General features: G+C 40.2%; 1 protein-coding gene across 1 annotated transcript in view; it reads right to left on the bottom strand.

Moving 5' to 3' along the window:
• The window catches only part of SNTG2 (syntrophin gamma 2), a 290,940-nt gene that overhangs the window by 61,709 nt on the left and 206,537 nt on the right, over positions 1–22,694 (bottom strand). Inside the window, exons 9-11 of the mRNA XM_063125821.1 lie at positions 21,433–21,560; positions 10,378–10,507; positions 948–986 (exon numbers count right to left, since the gene is read on the bottom strand). Of these exons, the coding sequence (XP_062981891.1) occupies positions 948–986; positions 10,378–10,507; positions 21,433–21,560 (297 nt within the window). The remainder of the gene's footprint in view (positions 1–947; positions 987–10,377; positions 10,508–21,432; positions 21,561–22,694) is intronic.

Here is a 22,694-nt window from a genome sequence, read left to right as displayed (position 1 = left end):
CCTGCCACCCACCCTGTGATCCTTCGCCCCCCCCCGTAAAAAAAACAAAAAAAAACCACTTACCTTGTCCGCCGTCTTCGGGCCGCACCCGGCCCCTTTAAAAAAAAAAAAAATGGCGGACGCCGGCAGGGACGCGACGTCGCTACGCGTCCGCCGTCTGGTAGCCTGGGGGAGGCGCGCCAACGTCAGCGCGCCTCGGCCCCGCCTCCCTGCCGGCATAAGCCGGCAGGTCTAGCAAGGGCCTGGGTTGCTGGATGTAGCAAATGCAAGAGCAGCACAGGGTTTTGTCATCACAAAGCAGCAAAAGGAAGGGTAGAAAGGAGGCAGAAGGAGGCTGGCATCTTCTTTCTTCTCTCTTCTTTCTGTTATGTCCTTGCTTGTTGACATTTTTTCTCATGAATACAAAATCTCTGCACCTTTCTGCCTTTCACATGAAAGATCATGACCTATGTTTGATTATTTATAGCTTGCAACACTGCCAGGCAATTAGGAAATAAAGAAAACTTTTTTTAAAAAAAAATCACACTTTAACCGATACAACATATTAAGGATTGTTGCATCACCCAATTGCTGTGCTATCACCATTGTTTGTTCTGATCCTGAGAAATTCCAAAATTTTGTTCTGGATCCTCTATTGCTGACATTTTATTTTGTTAGCTGAATTATTTCAACATGCTAAAACATGTTTTTCTTAAAGGAATGCTCATTTGGAGCTGGCAGTTTCAACATACATTATTGTCTAACCTACAAAAAGATAAGTTTTGGAAGGCCCAGCCAAAATTGACCTCTTTTGTGGGTAGCTTATTTCTGAGAGAACAATCTAACTGTCTTATTTATATCAGGGTCTTTTAAAAGTGGTAGGGTTTGGCCAGAGCATGTTTTTTGTTTTTCAGCTGTTTGAAAGAAAAAATGGAACGACATTTAGGAATAAAAAATGAATATCATACCTGGTCTGAGGGAGAACAGCATTTATTTGCCATCTTCATCTGCAAAAAGAAAGGAAGAAGATATATAATTGTTAGTGCATAATAAATCATATTGTGCTGTCTAGTACTTATGAGTTTCGTACATAACTATAGTTTGATTCCAATCATGATCATGCCAACTATAGTGTAATTATATATTCAATTATCTTGTTAGAGTGTTCTGCATTCTTTTATTTATTTAATCTATTTCTTAACTGCCTTTCAAGACCATAATTTTCCCATGGTGGGTTGCAGAATAAAAACAATGCAATAAATAAATGAAAATAAAGTAATATTAAATATAAATAATCTAAGATAAAAACAGTTCCAACAAAATAAATTGTAAAATACCCACCAACAGAAAATACCATTAAGACTTTCAGTTAAAACCAGGAAGAAAATATGATTTTTTAAAAAAACCCTTAAAATCAGCAACAGATGGGGCCAGCTGTAAATCTCAGGAGGGAATTCCATAGGATAAGGGCCACCACTGAGAAGGCCCCATCTTTAGTGCCTGCCAACTTTACTGAACTTGGTGACAAGCCAATCTCCCAGTCCCAGAATATCCTCCCTGCTCCAAGAATGAAGTGGGGGGGGGGGGGGAAAGGAATGAAGAAACTGTTCAGTCCAAATGAGCCTCAATGCAAAGCATTGGATAGATACTGGTGATGTTTTTACTTTCTGTTAGATTACTCTCTGTTTTGTTTTATTACTGTTGTCCAACTAGGGAAAGATACAACATAACTATATATAATAAATCAGGGCCTCTGTTTTTGAAGCTGAACTACTAGAGAAAAGCCGAGAGACATTTTCATTAATTGTAAATCTATGGAAATCTCTCCTGTGAAAAACATTTTCTTGGCTTCACTGATGTGCATGAAATGAATAAGACCTGTACTATAAGAACCACTGGAGGATAATACTGCTAGATTTGCAGATCAGCGTCTTAACCCCCTCACTTAGATGGGTTTTATGCATTTATGTTATTAAAAATACTTATTTATCACTTTTCTATTAAATTCCAAGTTAGTTTACAATGAAAAAGCCCTCATAATGCAAAAAGAATGAGAGAAACAGCACCATCAAGAGAAGCAGTCTAAAATTAGAGCAGTAAAAGCAGCAGCGACTGATCACCCAATTAAAAAGCCTTGCATCTTGAAGCATACGCACTGGACAGCAAGAATTCAGTGTCACACCCACACCCACACACCCCAGCTATCCCTGCATGGACTATATGACTAAAGGATAAAGTGCACATACTTTTAAAAAAACTTAAAATCACCTGTGAGGCGGGCAGCAGTTGTGAGAAAAAGAAGCTTTGGCCAAATCTACACCAAGCAGGACATGACACTTTGAAAATGGTTTGCTAACTGTGTGTCCTGGGCCCCAACAGTTGTCGCTACTGTTATAAACCATTTAAAAGAAGTAGTGTAGATCTTGCCTTAAACCTTCTTTCCCTGATTAAAATCTCCCTCCGATAACATGGAAGCTGCTATTGGCCCTGCTGGATTGATATTGTATTTTTCTCCACTGTGACTCATTGCCTGAAGCAGTGGAGTTGCCGCTGCTGGTGGGAAGAAGTAATTTCAAACCAGGAAATGGTGCAAAGGGAAACGGTTGAATCCTCTTTGCCCCTGTTGCTGTCCCAAACCAATCAAGGCACACTATGGCTACGTTGAACTTTTATTAAAGAAGACATTGGAAGATCTGATTGAAGATCTCCTGTGTCATGTGTAGTCTGGCCTTTATTGTACCTGAAAACAGAGGTCCTTCGGTACATTTGTTGTCCGACATCACATGTGATAGGCAATGGTGTCCAACAAATTAAACTTAACATTTAATTTCATTCTTGAGAGTGCACATATAAGACAGTTCAAGCCCAAATATTATATTTACTAAATAAAATTTCCCCTCATTGTGTATTTGACAGCAAATACTATGTAGAAAACCATTTCGTCATTTACCACATGCATACAGTCTGATTCTAAAACTCTTAAGCAGTAATTCGTATCTACATTTCAACGGATCCATTACAAGATGCTTATCTATTGTTATGGCCCTAAATGGATAATAAAAGAAACACCTGGCAACTTACATTCAATAGTAGTTTGATTCCTTGCAAGACATACTCTTTGCATTGGCTGTTTTCCTACAGTCCCAATATACCAGCCTGCAGTCCCAATATACCAGCCTAGTAGTATGTCTTATAGAGCAATTATTTGTTAGGATCGTTTAGTTTTTTATTTATTTGTGGAAAATGTATAAATACCCTACTATAAGCATTCTTGGTGGTATACGTTAAATTATGACAATAAAATAGTCATGAAATCAGGACAGGACACTAAACCTGGCTAGAATGGACTGCTCTACGATAAGATTTAAATGTTTAAAGGTTTAGAAGTAAAGTAAATAAATGAAATAATAAATAAGATTATTTTCACCTATATTTTAAAGTGGTCCTTGCTCAATACAACGTCATAATACTAGTGAAAAATGTACTTTGACCAGTAAATTCATTCAGGCATCACCATAGAATGTTTGAAACACTATTATAACAGGCTATTTAAGTCTCGTGTCTGAAAATGGCAAGGAGGACACGCAGATTTCTGTAGATTTTGACTCTGTGCAATACAATCCCATACCTGTTTATTCAGAAGCAAGCTGCATTGTATTTGATGGGACTTACTCCCTATTGTGTGGTATGTGTGTGTGTGTGTGTGTGTGTGTGTGTGTGTGTGTGTAGGATTGTAACCCAAGTGATTTCTAAAGCCCTGACTATCTTATAACCCAATTTGCCAATGTTTCAGTATCACATTATGAGCTTAGAAAGTCAAATAATCATGGCACATTTTTATGAAATTCAATTAAAATGTTAATTTTAAAATGTAAGTCCAATCTTAGGTTAAGAAATGCTTATTAGGGGGGAAAAACCCTATCAGTAATAAAGAATCCTTCACAAATACGCACAGCAAAACTAAAGACTGGACAATTTGTACCTTTGACTGCCAAATACGAATTCCTTTCCTTGTTGTATAGCATTTGCATGTTTATATTGTAATAGCCATTGGCTATAAACAATAAAATTTGACTGAACGAACGTATAGGCTGGGTTAAAGCATGCACTGGGGAGAAAAGGTAAAGCTAGTCAATAGCAATACTTCTTTTCGCAGAAACTCTTTCCTTTGTCTCTAATACTAACAAAAATGATTTTGGGTTCAGGAAAACACCTAATATCAATATTGTTTTGCCTTCTGAAAATATATAAAAGCAAACCATGTGCAATATTGTGGTTATGTGTGAAACGGGTTAGATGAAAGAGCAGGCATGAAGAGCATCATAGTGAGGATTATTCACAATATTTCAAAAATATAATTAAGAAGACTAAACTCTGCAGTTCTATTACACAAAGTGGTTGGATATAATAGAGGCAAAAATATCAAGGGTAATTTTTGCTGCGGAAACACCAACGTAGTTGACCTACATTTGTAACCTCCTGTGTTTGCATGAACACATGCACCACTTTATTATTTATACCTCACTAACACTGATCAAGTGATTCTACAGTGCAGATGACTGAAACTGTGTACATCACTACATAGAGAAGAGAACAGGATTGCACCTCCTGACTACAAATGCAGGGTACAGACACAGCAACAAGCCGTACATGGGTAGGCCCATTGTGCGAACAGTGCTTATATACCTATAGCTTGTAGGTTCTGTGCACATGGTGTTATCAACACAAGGAGGTAAGCTGCGGGTCCTGCTGCTACAATCTTGCGCTTCCCTCCATGCAGTCATTGGGCTCATCTACACCAAGCAGTTTATTCCACTATGAAAGTGGTATGAAAGCGGTATATAAAAGGCAGGAGCCACACTACTGCTTCATAGCAGTACTGAAGTGCACTGCAGGATCTACACTACTGCTTTATAGTGGTACTTAAGTGCACTGACAACTGTTGGGGCCCATGACATGTCTACACCAAGCAGGATATAGCACTATGAAAGTGGTATGAAAGCGGTATGTGGTCTGTGTCAATGGCCCCAACAGTTGTCAGTGCCCTTCAATACCGCAATAAAGCAGTAGTGTGGCTCCTGCCTTTTATATGCCACTTTCATACTGCTTTCATAGTGGAATACCCTGCTTGGTATAGATGAGCCCATTGTAAACTGCTTTGAGTCATGTGCACAGAGTTTATACATTTATCTGAACAGAGTGTTTTAAATGGTTATTAAAATACTTGCTTGTTTTGTGTTTTGAGAGTTAGATTAATAGCAAAGAGATTGATAGAAAATCCACACCTCAGCAAAAAACTCACTAACTGACCTTAGACACATCATTTTCTCTCAACCTCAAAGACTCCATCCCATAACATCAAGATGATGATGACGACGACGACAATGATAATAATGTTCTATCCTCCACGGTTGTTCTAAGGATTATTGAGATGGTTTATGTGATGTGTTTAAAGCTCTGTTTTATTAATATGCTAGATACAAGCTTTTGAGCCATGTAGAACTCTTCCAGATACTTTTTTAAAAATAGATATTGCTCTCCTCAGCCTTTCTGTTTACTCAGCTATCCTGTGGCTGCAGGTTTTTCATTCCCAAGATGGGTGGAGTGATAAGTTGGACAGGCAATACTGACTTATAGACAAGTTTAGAGACAGTAGTTCCTTTATGAATAGCAAACTAAACCAAAATGCTGCTTTTGTATCTGTCTAACTGTTGAGAGATTCCCCCTGAGGAAGAACTTTTTAGTTCAAAAACAGGTAGGGATTCAGCTCGATGCAGCTTATTAAAATTGTTTTCCCACCTATTGATTTTTACCCCATGTATTTTTGCTGTGTTACTCACATCCCCTTTCCCCCCTCTTTTACTGCTGCAGACTTTTTAAACATCAAGATGGGCAGAGGGCTTTATTTACAAAGAGGCAACACTAGTGAGGTTTCAAGTTCACAAAGGCCCCATAGGAAGGCCAAGCTTTTTGAATGAGGACAAAAACACAAACGTATGCTGAAAATGTATTTTTAGAAATCTATTTTTGCTCTTCTCATTCCAGTTACTGAATGATTTATGGACATGTGTAAATAATTGATGAGCACAAAAACGAAGCACCTTTAAAAAAAAAAAAAATCATGGCTGGAGCCCTTTGCACACTTACCTGGCAGTAAGTCCCATCATCGGTGGGACAGACTTCCGTGTAAACATGTGCAAAATCAGACTGCATTCATGAAAAGTAAGTGCAGTTTGATTTCACTGTTCCTATAAAGCAAATTAAAAGCTCTTGGAGCATTTATTTAATGATAGAAACAGACCAACAGCCAATTCAGAACATTTACAATTGTTGCTCTTTATAAAGAAATAAATGTTCAGCTTCAATTTTGATAACTTAAGTGGCTTTTAAAAATATGCTCAAAACACATCAACATAAGTCAGAAAAGGAAAATTTGTTTTCTTTATTTGATAAGGGGAAAAAACCTTTCTAAAGGCAGAGAGCAACTGGAAGGTAACTGAAAAGCTCTAGGAAATGGAAACAGACACACTGTCACCAGTAACAAAGTGCTCCCCTCTTTACCTCACTGGCACAACATATTAATAAATACTCCTGAGTCAATCAAGAACGCTGCGCATATTAAGATGGGAAAATTGAGTTTTTGCTGGAACTGAACTGAACATTATAAATGAACATAAGATCCCTGCTAAATCAGACAAAGGCCTATCGAATCTAGCATCCTCTTTCCCAACCAGATGTCTAAAGGAAACCCAGGGCTCATCTACACCAAGCAGATATTCTACTATGAAAGTGGTATGAATGCGATATATAAAAGGCTGGAGCCACACTACTGCTTTATAGTGGCATTGAAGTGCACTGACAACTGTTGGGGCCCGCTGACACATACCATATACTGCTTTCATAGTGTCATATCCTGCTTGTTGTAGTTGTGTCATGGGCCCCACCAGTTGTCAGTGCACTTCAGTACCACTATAAAGCAGTAATGTGGCTCCTGCCTTTTATATGCTGCTTTCATACCACTTTCATAGTGGAATATCCTGCTTGCTTGGTGTAGATGAGCCCTCAGAAGCAGGACATGAGGGAAATCACCCTCTTCTGCAGTTATTCCCCAGTAAATGGTATACAGACCTGCCCCAGAAGGATAAGCCTAACTCCGTGGATATAATGGAAAGATTACGTACTCTCCAAAGAGCCCTCAATGGACATGATGGAAGAAGCTTTCCAGTGTTTCGAGGACGATCTGTGCAGTCCCTGGGAGAGCCCAAGAGATTGGCTCAAGAAATCCTTGTGCGCTGTGAGAACTGTGCAATTCCTGACCTACACCAGCCCAAGAAAAACCACCAGGCCAACTGACCTTCAGCTCAGCTAGTTTCTCTTTGTATACCCTGGGTCAATCTTGTTCCATGCCCACAGGATTGGGGGTAGTATAAGGAGAAAGGACATGAAATTGATTGATTTGTTTGTTTGCTTGTTCGTTTGTTTTTTAATCAGCCTGTCCCTTTAAGGCTTCCTGGCAATTCTTGAACATATGGGCTGCTCCATTTGTTTCAACAAGGATAGCAAAACGGTGCAGTTCCTCTGCTGAAATTAACAAGTTAGCTATGAGCTCCCATGTCTGTTAAAATAAAAATTTCAGGGTGATTGTGACCTGACTTGTAGCTGAGATGATGATGATGACAATGAACCACATTTCTGAAGTCTCTTTCATATTCTACTATTTTTGCACGTATCCATACCATATTGCATATGTGCAATGTTTATCCTCATTCAAGCTAACCTGCACATGCATAATTAACTGAAGCATATGCACTTGTTCCCATTTTAGCACACACAGCATAGGGAATCATGCTTGGAGAGAGGAAAGAAAGGAGGTCTATTTCACCACCAGTGGCAGTTGTAGGAATTTGGCAAGCGGATGGACTGCACCATATGCCTGGCTTCCACTTCCTTCACACACTTAAATTCAATATTACAAAACTATGGCACAAATATTCTCTCAGAGCTGTGCAGCCCTGGAGATAGACCAGCTGCTCTGTCCTAAAAAGATGCTGGATTGTTTGTTTATTAATCCCACCCTATCTCAAAGGCTCAGAGTGAGTTAAAGGGAAAATACCTGCTCCTGGCATGCTATAACAAAACCATGTAACATCCAGGAGGCCTGGTTTTGCAAGTGTGAGTACTTAAATTCAGGGTGGAAATGTTATGAACAGCAAATATGTTATGTAGAGTAGTTGGCTATTTGAATGAAAATTTGACAGTCTGAAAGGAATAAAATAAAATAAACTGCACTTATGCATCATCATCATCAATAACAAACATTTGGTGCAAAACTGCTGTATCAACCTGTGAGGTTGGTTGGTGCAATCTGCCAAAATAAATAAATAAATAAATAAATAAATAGGAAGGGGAAGCCTTGTTGTGGGATCATGAAATAGCCACATTCTGAATTGTGGATAGTTTGGTTCCGCTTCTATTTATTTTATATTTATTATTTATTTATTTATTTATTACATTTCTATACCGCCCAATAGCCGAAGCTCTCTGGGCGGTTCACAAAAATTAAAATCATAGTAAAACAATCAACAGGTTAAAAGCACAAATACACAATACAATATAAAAAGCACAACCAGAATAAAAACCACGCAGCAAAATTGATATAAAGTTAAAATACAGAGTTAGAACAGTAAAATTTAAATTTAAGTTAAAATTAAGTGTTAAAATCCTGGGAGAATAAAAAGGTCTTCAGCTGGCGACGAAAGGAGTACAGTGTAGGCGCCAGGCGGACCTCTCTGGGGAGCTCATTCCACAACCGGGGTACCACAGCGGAGAAAGCCCTCCTCCTAGTAGCCACCTGCCTCACTTCCTTTGGCAGGGGCTCACGGAGAAAGGCTACTTAAAGGAATTTATTGAAGAGGTAAACCAGAGGCAGACCAAGGGGAATCTGGTACAGATTCAGCATAAACATGATTTTAGAGACCCAGTTCTAGATTTTCTTTGACTGTTTGATTGTTTGCATTGTATTTGTATTGTATTTTATATTTTTAACTGTTCTATGGCAGTTTAGTTTTTGTAAACTGCTAAGAGAACATTAGTGATTGGGCAGATTAGAAATGTAATAAATAAATAAATGTAGAGTAAACATCTGCAAGATTGCTGTGTTTATACTGTCTTTCTGCCTACTGTTTCAGAGTGACAAATAAAATAAACTAGGTTGATACTTGCAGTAGATTCTATGAAACCAGAAGGTTAAAGTCAAAATCTATATATCTGCAAAGAGATAAATGAGGTATCAGATTAAAGCTCACAACACAGAGATTTGCAGAAAAATTGGCAAAAGAAAATTCTCTGACATTGACAGAGAAGCTGCAGTTTTAAGAAATACATAGGGATTGGATATGGTTTGTCTTTATTGTTGTGAGAGCCACCATAGCTGTTAGCTCATCTGCTCAGGTATTATAGAATGTGTATGAACATTCCAATGGCTGAAGTTTCAAAAGATGTCAGGGCCCAAGGCCTGTGTGCTCATGTGGGAAGGGATTAAGCATGGGAGGGAGCTGGAAACTCTCACAATGCTGGTCAATGCTAGACAGTGTAAGGCTTAAAGCATGCCCTTAGTTAAGCTCTATGTATATATCTCTCAGACTTACTTTTCCTAGTACATATAAAGCTATAAGAGGAATAGACAGAAGTATTCCCCCCTCTTTTATAAAATATTTCATTCTATTTTTATTTCATTTCTATTCCACCCAATGGCTGAAGCTCTCTAGGAGGTTCACAACAATTCACAAGATAAAATACAGTATAAAAATTTAAATATAGAAAAATGAAGAATCTAAGTAGCTAAAAACCAATTTCAATCAAATACCAAACCTATGTTTGATTGAAACACAATCAAACAGCTGGCATAAATGTCACATCATATGCCTAGGAGTAGAGGACAGTCTTTAACCTGGCACTGAAAAAACAACAGTGTTGGTGCCAGGCGGGCCTCAGTGGGGATTTTATTCCATAATGGGGGGGGGGGCATCACTGAAAAGGCCCTCTCCCTTGTTGCCACCTTCTGATCTACTCTCAGAGGAGGTACTTGGAGGAAAGCCTCAGATGTTGATCGTAGTGACTGGGTAGATTCACACTGGCTAGTCACACTGTTTTTATTTATTTTATCATTACAACTTGGGAGTCCTTAAAATAACATATGATTTAATGATGTATGATACTTCCAGCTCCTCTTCTCTTTCTTGAAATCAATGTCCTGCTTTACATATAACACATTATGCTGATTTTGGGCAAGTGGAAAAATTATTTTTAATCAATGCAAAAAAGAGAGAGAGAGAGAGAGAGAGAGAGAGAGAGAGAGAGAGAGAGAGAAAGGGAAAATATATCCAGAAAGCAACGTACATTTTGTAGTGTCAAATCACTGATGTTAGTTGATAATGCTCTCAGCCAGTCAGCACTCTCCTGGGCTGTACAATACTGAAGTATCCCAGTGCTAACACCATCGAGTGCCAGTACTTCAAATGCATTAGATCTGCAGCAAGAAGAAATATATACACCATCAAGGAAGCTATACCAGCAGCTCTTAGTTCTCACTTCTTATCCAATCTCCACAAATTCACACGTCTGTACAATAATTTGGTGTGTGTGTGTGTGTGTGTCTGTCTGTGAGGAGAGAGGAGGGAATGTCATTATACAGGATAAGGAGATATATGCACTGCATTTGGTTTCTATCTGCTGATAATGTATTTCAATCTGCTGTTTATTTATATTAAGCATTTTTATACCACCTCTCATAAACTGCAGTGCTTTATGTGAGTGAGCTGGTGGGTGAAGTGACCTGATTAAGCATGGTGGTTAAGTGCATACATTTTTTTGGCTAGGCAACTGCGGGTTCAAATCTCAACTCTGCTATACACTCAGGCCTTAGCTAGACCAGCCTTTATCCCAGGGCGAACCCCGGAATCGTCCCTGTGTGTCCAGATGACGCACAGGGGATCTCAGGATCAGGGAGGGATCATCCCTCCCTGGCCCCGGGATACAGCCCTACCCTTTGGCCCCGCTTTTTCCGCAGTCCCGGGCTGAGCCCGAGACTGCGGAGTGTGTGCCCCGTTTCCGCGAGTTTACTCACGCGGAGCTGGGAACCGCGCACGGGGTGCAGCACTCCTCAGGAGCGCTGTGCCCATCAAGGGTAGGGTGAGGGTAGCGGGGAAAGTAGGTAATTTTTAAAAATAACTTACCTTTGTGCATGAGCATTTGTGCGCTCTGTCCCCTTTAAGAAAATAAAAAAATGGCAGGCGCAACACCTCTCTTCCTGAGGTTGTCGCGCCTTATGTGTAAACGAGGGCGAGATGTCACATTAATCACAACGTGAGGTCTCCCCTCCTCTCCCCCGGAACAAAAGATAGGTCTAGCTAAGGCCTCACTTGGTGGCCTAGGATGAGGCAAGCTACTATCTCTTAGCTTTGCTCCCTCCATCTGTAATATGGGGATAAAATAATACCCTAGCTTATACAGTAAATGAAAGAATTATTGAGATTTAAAACACTTAGCAAAAGTGCTCGATACATAGAAACTATTGCTAAATAGAAACTATTATGAGCAGATCAGGCTGTGATCTTTGTGCCATGCAGTCAGCTAAGATTCCACTGGTTCACACCCAGATTTATCATGCTAATGGAACATTTCTGAAAGTAGGTTGAGTGATAAATGAAGGTTGACCAGCAAGATGCTCAGCTTTGGCACTAAACAGTACTGTTTAGTACAAGTGGTTGTGAAGCGGAAAAATCATATGACTGTTTCAACACAAGCACATGTCAGCTTTAATATCAATGGCTCATATTACTCTAATATGGTTATGTCAGACTGCCTGGCATACAATATACAGTGGCCCCATTCAGACAACATGCTAAACCATGCTGCTTAACCACAAAATGGTTAATGGAATGCATTGACCGTAATGCATTCCATTAACCATTTTGTGGTTAAGCAGTGTGGTTTAGTGTGTTGTCTGAACCAGGTCAGTGAGGAGCAAATAGGTGTATTGATCTCATTCTTGAAACTACTAAGTTTGTGTCTCCTGGATAAAAAAAAAAGTGGATCTGAATGCAATTTGCAGTCAAAATCCATACATTTTCCAAACTTCCAATGTGATCCACACTGTGTCCCAAAATGCGTCCAAAAATGTGTACATTTGAAAAATGTGCATGAAAATACACATGCATTATCATCATATGATTTTTTTAAAAAAAACAAGAACAAATCTTGCCATCTGATATGGACATGAGTCAAAATGAGCTTTGAGGTGGAATTCAGAAAACTGGACGAGCTTGGGGTTTTGCTGATTTGCACATCCCTGGAGACATTTGTGTGTGTGCAGCCCTCCGATGCAGCCCTCGGGGCCAAAATGGCTGTGCACCCATGGTCTAAAATGTCATTAATTTAAAAGGACAAACAGTGATAGCACAATAGGAATATGCAAGAAAAAGAAAAATAACTCACCCTAATGCATTTAATTTAATTCTTTATTGGCACACTGCATTTATCTTAATAATAGCTTGATAGGTAGCTCGATAGGTCAGTGCTTTCAATATGAATATATAACACCTGTCTCTTGGTATTCCCTGACCCATAAAATGAGTAACCAGATCCAGATTCTGTTGAAAAATTATCAGACCATCTAGCCCTTTTACTGCCAGTTCACATAAATTTTGATTCCACTCCCCAAAGGTGTTCTGTAGTGTGAACTGTATAATGTGCTTCACTGAAACAGCAAGCCTCCTGCTCTTCATAGCTAAATTATTAATGGCCAATTACCTGTTGAAGGCTTTCATAGGCTGCATCCAACATTGTGCAAGCAGGTTTTTGCTCATGCAGCAGGATTTTTCCTTCCCGTCCGCAGCACATTGGGCTGGCACTGTGGGGGCTGCAGGTGGGAGGGGGAATCTGTCCCACTAGCACACGATGTTCTGCTTGCAGACAGACACAGCTGGATACAGACACAGGGTAATATCCAACGGGGCCATTCTGCTGGTTCCATTGTGCTCATGGGAGTAACTGCTCATGCAAAATGGCTTTCGGACTTCTAAAATTAACCCCGGAAATAAGCGGAAACACTTGTTTCAGATTGGCAGAGCTCCCTTCTGCAAGGTCTGCTGATCACCATGTACATTGATGGTGCTATATAAATAAATAAATAAATAAATAATAATAATAATAATAATAATAATAATAATCAGCCCTGTTCCGGGAGTAAGCATTTCCTCTTGTTCAAGTTATTTTTAAAAGTGTGATGAAAGCCTCATTGCACATGTGGCTGCTCTTGCGTGTGCACGGGCACAATACACTACTAGCCATATATCTACATCTCTATCTATAGAGAGACAGAGAGAGACAGGGAGTAAAGCAGCACAGCAGCAAAGCAACAAGCAAAATGTTTAGCTGTAAATATATTTTGAAATTGCTCTCATGTTAGTCTGCCTATCTTTCATGATCACAGTCACACACAAACAATGAGCTGCATGTCTTACGTCCGTGTCCAGTAGCTTCCCAAGATGAGGCTATGAAATTATGTGTGTTAAATATTGGCATTCACATTACTTGCTAATCTCTCTTCCATTGTCTGAACTCATGAAACATCTAGCAGGAAGATCTGTAACTCATTAATGGAAACTATATGTAGCAAGAGTTATTACTAGTGGCAGCTAAATTACATATCTTATTCAGAGGCAGTATCTACACTTTAGATAGATAAAAGTATACACCATATGCCATATACATATGGCAATGATGTAGAGCAAATGAAATATATATTCATTAAACAAAAAAACTACGGTTTACAAAACAACATTAAGGCTCTAAAGTTTTCAACCAAGCACCAAAAAGCAGGGAAATTGGGAGTTAAAGCTCACAAGCCTTAACACCACATCCTCCCTAAGGAGGGAGAAAGTGCCAGTGAAATTCTCATTCTCCCAAAGCAGATAAACCATGAGAACAGGATGGAGAATAGGAGCTTTATCACACTAGCGTTATACTGTGCAATCACTGCGAATTGCATGCAAAGGACTCAGAAGTTTTCCACCTTATAATCTGCTTTGATTGTGAAGTACTCCCATGCATCCTGCCTTAATTGTGCAATAAAGCAAAAAGATTCACCGTATTTAGCCACTACGTTTTGAGCGTATCTTCTGAGCCGCTGCTGGGGCGCAGGAGCAGGATTTTAAAGCAATGCTTACATCTGCGTAAGCTTTAAAGATAAAGACACCAAAATTGGCACAGTAATAGATATTAGGGAGAGCTTTAAGCATACCAAATTTGAATTGAATTGGGTCATCCGTTGATTTTTTAGCATTTTTTACATTTCCCCCCTTAAACTCACTTCCTGGTATGCAAAGGATTGCTGTCGCCCAGTAGCAAAACCAACAACAACCGCGAAAGCTTAGCACTACGGGGATAATCCGAGGGAAGCAGGTACGTGGGATGAAGCTATAGGATATGTAGAGGTGGCTGTGGGGTTGTGAAAAACTGATGACGAACAACGTAGGGCCACCTACTTCTCTTTTTTTGTTTAGAGCAGCCCTCCCCCAACCTGGTGCCCTCCGAAGGTGTTGGACTACAACTCCCACCATCCAATTCAATCCAAAACATGTCTACTCAGGAGTAAATTCTATTGCATGCAATGTGTCTCACTTCCATGCACTAATTTGAAGGGGTGTGTGGATGTTGCTGTAGTTGTCTCTGGAAGTGCTATGTATTTAGGGAGCATGGCTTTTTGTGAGTGACGGGTTTAAGCTTCCTCCCTGCCCCTTGCAATTTTTTTTTTTAAAAAATCCCATGTTTTTTATTTTTAAAGAATTTTTATTCCTTGAGTCGCTATCTGACTTCATAGTGTGAAGGAGCCACTTATGGAGCCTTCGAGCTGATCAGAAGAGAGGGGGAGGAGTGCAGGAGAAGAGCCCCATTGAGCTGGGAAAGAAGGTGGGTAGGAGGAATATTTCGAGGGAAGTTTTCCCCTCCTTTGCCCACCCCAATCTGGCAATCCAGTCTGGATGGCAATCACAATATGGGTATATACTTCTGGGGCTCTTTTTAGCTATAATGGGTTTAAATGTTGATAACTGGGGAGGAAGATGTAATGTAGGGAGAGGTTTGAGGCTGGGGAGTCTTATCTTGAAAGGAAAGCATTACCAATTAAAAAAAATCTTTAAAATTTGGGAAAGCACTTGAGCACCAAACAGTGCTCTTCTATTTTGCCATGGCAAGGATACACAGTTTTGTCAAGATATAGGAGGTAGCCACTTGTTTTTTGACTGCCGGGGGTTGGTTGCAGTTAAGCGAGATTCCCCCTGCTCGCCCCCCCCCCGCTAATCTCCTGCATCATTTCTATCCCATAGAAATAAAGCTTCCACCCACACTCTTTCTTTTGTAGAAGTCTGTAATCCAATGCTTGGATGCAGGATCCTCCTCATTAAGAATGGGACACTTCTGTTGGTTTAGAATGCAATGCCAAGGTTTTAGTGTTGGGCTAATAATGCAGGCTTACTCAGAAGCAAGTCCTACCAATTACAAAAGACATAGAGGGTCTCTAAGTGCCTCTCTCCTTCCCTGGTGTGTGCGCAAAGGATGGGAGGGGACATCTGCTGTACTGTTTCATCGCATCCCCCAGAAAAGCCAGGAATTATTCTGGGTAGATATAAGATGCTCAGCACACTTACTTGGGAGTAAGCCTCATTGGGAGTAAGGCCCTTACTTGGGAGTAAGCCCCTCCTTCCCTCAATCTTTCACCAATCTTCTTGAAATTTTCAGGGTATGTAAAACTGGCATTTCTTTCTGGCACATGTAGATTGGTGAAACATTTTCGATTTTATGAACGTTAGAATGACCACCCCACAATTACCCCTTTATAATGGTGGAATGCTTTATCTACTCTCCAACCTTAACTACAGGGACACTGCCGGGTCCCTGTAAATAACCAATAATATCAAGCTTAGTTTGCTAGAATTACTAAACCTAGAGGGAGGGAGCTATACAGAGAACAAGTCTACAATAATAACAATAATGATTATCTATGGGCAAAAAACACAGGGGTTCATTACAGAAAACTGCAACTTGCGTTCTTCTCACAGAATGGGGATTTTGAGCTTTATCACACCAGCATTATACCGTGCAATCACTGCGAATTGCGTGCAAAGGACTCCAAAGTTTTCCAGCTTATAATCTGCTTTTATTGTGAAGTACTCTGAAGTTTTCCAGTTTATAATCTGCTTTGACTGTGAAGTACTCCCATGCATCCTGCTTTAATTGTGCTATAAAGCCAAAAGACCCAACCTGTTTTACTAGTAGTTTTGGAGCGAATAATTTGTTGTTTTCTGAGCGGCCACTGGGGCGCAGGTGCAGGATTTGATACACTTAAGCTTCAAATTAAACAAATGCTTACATCTGCGTAAGTTTTAAAGATAAAGACATCAAAATTAGCACAGTAATAGATATTAAGGAGAGCTCTAAGCATACCAAATTTGAATCGGATTGGGTCATCCGTTGATTTTTTAATGATTTTTTTTACATTCCCCCCCCTTAAACCCTTTTCCTGGTATTCAAAGGATCTTAGGAGTGCTGCCACCCGGGGTGTGATTCAGCTAGCAACAACAATGAAGACAGCTTAGCGCTGTAGGGGATAATTCGAAGGAAACAGGCACGTGGGATGAAGCTTTTTGTGTCCATTTCTCCACAGTACAGGTTCCTGAAAAGCTTTTCCTGAATGTCACAGATCCACTGGGAATGACAGATGCCCCCTTGTGTAAGTGGAAGTGCCAGGCCCCTCTGGTTCCATCAGATTATCTTCATATCTAGGTTTCAGGAGTGAACTATTCTAATACATATAATTAGTATAAGAATATTCTAAATATGTGATAATGAAATGTATTATTATTATTATTATTATTATTATTTATTTATTTATATAGCACCATCAATGTTTTTATTCCTTACTTGGAACATTCTGATATCAATGATATCAGAATAGTTTTCATATGGTTCTTAAGGTTTACAAATATTAAATATAATATTTTGTATTTATATACATATACTGGGCATGGAAATGCAGTTCATTCATGTTAAAACTGCACTGGAATCTTCACATTCCTGAAATTCCTTTGAGAAACAATACATGTCTGCACTAGCACAAATACCTATCTGTAAAAAACAAGTCAGGAAAGTTCAGCATGATGTTATAATCAGTCTTGTCAAAAACACTGAAATGATATAGTTTATAAGAAGATTAAAGGGAACAACAAAAATGGGATCACATAGTTTATAACCTTAGAACAGGCAATCTTTGTAGTGTGCAGAAATCTGGAACCAGTCAGAATATTTGGAGGGGTGGGGGAGAAATTATTTAGAATGAGATAGAGAGAATGCCAAAAAATAGATCACCATCTCAGGCATCAAATTGGGAAAAATGACTGGGCTAGCAAGGTCATTTTCGGTGGCTGGCTTGCTGCATAATGACGAGAGACAAGCAGTATTCATGACTACCTTGTGTGTGCTCCCCAGTGTTACAGATGGTACGTTTGATGGCTAAGCAACACCAGCTCCCTATCAGATACCTATCTCTATCGCTTGGGAGTCTTTTGTCGCTCTATCTGACCATTTATAATCTTGTACATGGAGGCTTTGTGCCATGGGTGCCATGCATTTCGTTTGGGGTGTGTGGCAACATGTGGCCTGCCAAGCCTGTTTGCGCAGCCCCTCTGGAGGCCCCATTCCGTTTGGAAACAAAGCACTCACTCCCCACACATCTGCCTTGTTTTCCAACGGAATTGCTGGGATTCCGGTGCCACAGCCTCATCCACTGGCAGAGTGTGGGCCCCAGAGGATTCCAGGGAGCTCATCCTCCCCAACTCTTCGATTCTAAATCCCTGATTTAGAGAGTCAGGTAGCAGCCACATGCCTAGAACTCTGCATAGATCAGCTATGTGGATGCTGCAGGAAGTGCTCAAAACACTGCTCTTTTAGCAATATGAGAAAACTCACTGCATATACAACCAACTGCTTCAGGATACAACAGTGGTGGAATTGGCAGGAAGTTAGTAAATTTAATGGCAACCAGCAATAAATAGAAGTGTTGTGATTTAGATTATGCTGGTGTTCCGAAAATAGAGCCACAAACCCCGAGGAAGTATTTTCTTAAACACATTGTGCCTAACTGATGAATAACTTATTGCCCGCATACTTCCAAAATCATTATCCTACTAGATCAGTTTTGGTGCCTTCCTTCTCTCCCCCCACCCTCACTGGATCTTAACAGAACAGTCTGCAGTTTAGAATAAATTTGTCCTGAGTCAATAAGCAAATATCTCATTTACTGCATCCAACAAGAACTAGGGAAAGAACTAGAAATCCTGTCAGATGCTTCCTTCTCAAAGGTTGTAGAAATAAAGCTTGTTCACAGGGCTAGCTCTCCACAAAGTAAACAGCTTCAACTGCCATTCTATGAAGAGGGTACTTTTTATGAACTAATGCCCTTTACCTACTCACATTAAGAAAGCAGCAATATAAAAATAAATGAGTGTGCCTGCCGCACACCTAGCCTTCTCCTTTCAGTGGCCATAGCTAGACGGGGCGAAATCCTGGGGTGATCCCCAAGATCATCCCTGTGCGTCCACATGATGCACAGGGGATCCTGGGATCAGGGAGGGATGATCCCTCCCTTGCCCTGGGATCTTGCCCTCCCCTTTAGCCCTGGTTTTTCTGCAGTCTCGGGCTGAGCCTAAGACCATGGAATGTGTGTCTGGGCGCTGCGGGTTATCCCGGCTCCTCGCGAATCTGAGGTTTCCCATTCTGAGTCCAATGTTCTAAGTTCAAAAGCCCTCTGTAAGAAGGTGGTGTCATAAAAGAGAGGGTGGGGGAGAGGGAAAGTTTGTCCCCAGCCACTTTTGGCTGTGGCCCCATCCACCATTGGCTTCAGCCCCACCAACCACCAGCATGTGCCCCCCCCAATAGATTACCCCAGTGGGTGTGCCTCCCGCGAGGAAAAAGCAAAACACTATACCATATACTGTTTTCTACAATAACTAGACTAGCTGGCTCAATTTCTTCCTTTGACAGTTAAGTTTATAAAAAAAAAAACCATGGAAGAATCTCCAACAAATCTTTGCAGCTATTTTCAAAATAGTGAGCTGAGTGGGGTAAACCAATATTCCCTTTTAAAACAGAATTGCCCTTATATATTAACATTCTGAACTATTGTTATAGACATTCCATCAGGATACAGCAGAGTGGGACATGGAACACTGACTCACTCCATCAGTTTTGCTGAGACTGACTTTCTCTGGCTCGTCCTCTACCTGGACTCTTTCCATTCAAAGTGGTAATAATAAGCACACTGTAACTTTAAGAAATTATGCCTAGTTTGCTTATTTCTCTTTCTTCCTCAGCCCTTTTCCCATGCGTGTCCTGTCTTTTAGATTGAAAGCCTGAGGGCAGGGACCGTCTTGCTTCTTATCGAACTTATGGAAGCCACTCTGGGAACTTTTCAACTGAATAACAGGATAATAATAATAATAATAATAATAATAATAATAATAATAATAATGGTTTACATATAGACCATAATTGTAAATTTAAGTTTCTGTGTTCCATTTCTATATCATATCACTTTAGCACAACTAAGAAAACAAATTAAAATAGAGCTATGCACAGGAAGGGGTGAGGCTATGTAAGGAGAATGTCTTAGTTCTCAGTGGCTCCCACTAAGTTCCATGGAACAAATTAATTATGTTGCAATCCAGGTACTCTCAAGATACAGAAGTCACCAGATGCAAGAAGCAAGACTATGTTCCCAAGTACACCCATCTGTTTTTTCCTATGTAAGTATAGCCTTAGCTAGACCAGGCTAGATCCTGGGGCGAACCCCGGGATCATCCCTGTGCATCCACATGACACACAGGGGATCCCAGGATCAGGGAAGGACCATCCCTCCCTTGCCCTGGGATAGAGCCCTCCCCTTTGGGCCCGGGCTGAGCCCGTGGAACATGTGGCCCGTTTCCGCGGTTTGACCCGGTTCCGTACGATTACTCGCAAGATCTCCCCTTTTCTGTCCCAGAACAAAAGGTAGGTCTAGCTAAGGCCTCAGTCTGGATCCATGTGGCTTGGATCCAATGCTAGCCATCCACCAGCACAATGGAAACTGCTGGTGGAATGGATTTCCCCTCCCTCTGTACCCCCTCCCATCTTTTCCAGAGCAGATTTGGGGGCATAAGAAGGGGAAGTCCTATTACACCAGTGGCATTCCATTCATGCAACACTGGATTTAACCACATGTGTCTTCTCCCCTGTCCCACCCTTCCTGCCCATCAAATGCCTGATATTTTGAAAGAAAACAGTATAAAGAATGAATTGTTTGTTGGAAAATCAACTAAAGGGAGACATTAGAAAGCGACAAAGAAGTGTGTCTAAATGACAGAGTAATACAAAGGCTTCACAAACTTGGAAGGGGTGGGGGAGGGGGAAGCTACAAAAGAGTTTGAGCCAAATGTCAATACGTCCCTACTGAGGGGAGATACCAAAAGGTTCTGGAGATAGCTCCAGAAAGTCCTGATAATGTGGCAGATATGATATCAGTACACCTTCCTAGGAATTTGCCATTTGATAGGAGAGAAATCCAGTACTCCCACAACACAAATAAGAGATGAAATAACAACTTGCTACCTCCCAGTTTATTGCCTTTTTCAAAGGGAATCCAGGATACAATGATATTGCAGAGGAATAAACAAATATTTTGTATTGGGATTTGGCATATCTGGAGTTAAAGCAGGTTAGGGTGGAGCGTTAACATTCATTATAACAGCAGTGGAGAATCTGTAGCCCTCCCATTAGCCTCAGTTAACATTGCCAGGGCCGGGATTATGGAAGTTTTAGTCTGGCACCAGCTGGAGTGCCACAGGGTCCCCACACTCCTGCATGATCATTTCCAAGTTTTAGGCTGCAATCCCAAACACACTTACCTGGAAGTAAATCCCATTGAACTCAACAGGAATTACTTCCGTGCATATATGTATAGAATCATGCTGTTAAGTCTAGTTGTAATTGTTACCTGCCCTGAGCTTTCAGGGTGGGACAAGAAAGAAATATAAACAAAGGAACAAGCATATTGGCCGTAGTCCATAAAGAGAAGCAATTTCTCACTGGTCATTCCTGCCCTATGTCCCGAACTGCTATAAGTAATCATCCTAGTTTGCTTTCCACACACTGACCTTAGAAGCAGTTGTTTCTGGCTATGGTTACTCCACATTGCTGGTGCTCATTATATACTTTTGGAAGAAAACCTATATTTTTGTTGTATTAACAACAACCATGGATTAATGCCATTCATGTCAATGCTTTTGCAAACAGCCAGTCCCTTTACAGTAAAGAACAAGCTCAAGTTAGGCAATCAAACTCTTTCTCTGTCAAATTACAAACCTTAATTTATTTGTTCCAGCTTTGTACCTCGAGATCCGAGCCATCGACAGAGGAACTGATAAGGTGTCTAGCCAGCGCTTCTCATATTTTGGTTCATTAGCTATGGGTGAGGAAGGTGATGATGGTGCCTGTACAGAATAAATGAGAATCAGTAAGCATGGTCTCTTGGACCCCACAGTGCAGAAAACATGAATATTTATCTGTGCATGTGATCTTTTTCTAAAACTAATAAGGTAGAGTAATACCGTTGTTTGGGAAATTCAGAGTGCATGAAAGAAATAAAACAAAATCATTTATTTGAAAATGGAACATTTGTGGGCTGCCTGAGCTCATTTTCACCTGTTATTACTGCAATGGTACAATTACTTTTATTTTTTATTAAAAGCGTAAGCCTTACATCTAATTGACAACATAAAAAATGCTCATTTACATGCAACATTTTCCGCAGAGGTCTTATTTACTTCATTGACACAATAATACAAGAGGACAGCATGGATTGCAAAGCGTGCATTGTTGCTTTTTCAGTATTTGAAAAAAATAAAGGAAAATGTACATTTTTTTATTTAAACAGTTATTAATTAAAGATCCTTCATATACATGAGCTTTGCGACAATATATTGAATTTAGTTATGTTTACTAAGGCCATAGCTAGACCTAAGGTTTATCCCTGGATCATCCAGGGGTTGAACCTGTTCATCTAGGTGACACACAGGGGATCCAGTGCTCAGGCAGGGGCGAACCCTGGATGATCCCAGGATAAACCTTAGGTCTAGCTGTGGCCTAAGTTTGCCACAGTAACCATCTGGTTAATGAACAAAAACTGTATTAATTAAATTTGAGATGATTTATTCTCTAGATATGAAGATTGGGACTATTTAATACAAACGTTTTCCCATCTGACTCATACTCTTAGAAACATGAAGAATTCATGCTTAAGCAACACCGATATTGGCATACCATTGGTAGGGCTTGTTTCAAGTCCTGTAAGACAACTGGATGTGTCTATTTTGGAAAGTTCATCGAAAACAAAGGTCTAATATCCCCGTGCTCCTTCACTGAAATGATTCTTTCAATTAGTGGTTTCAGCTACTTAAGTACCACCCCTCACAAGTAATGAGTGTGTTAATAGCATTGTTTCCTATTAACTCAGGGCAATTTAAAAGTTACAGTCCTGAGAGTTGTCGCTAAGGGCAATTTAAAAGCTATAGTCCTGGCATTCTTGTCAGAATCTGTAAATCATTGCAAAAGTGTTACTGAGTTTG

Source organism: Elgaria multicarinata, chromosome 4, assembly GCF_023053635.1.
Source record: "Elgaria multicarinata webbii isolate HBS135686 ecotype San Diego chromosome 4, rElgMul1.1.pri, whole genome shotgun sequence".
NCBI lineage: Eukaryota > Metazoa > Chordata > Lepidosauria > Squamata > Anguidae > Elgaria > Elgaria multicarinata.
The sequence above is the reverse complement of the archived record's forward strand: the minus strand, read 5'-3'. Positions and strand labels throughout refer to the sequence as shown.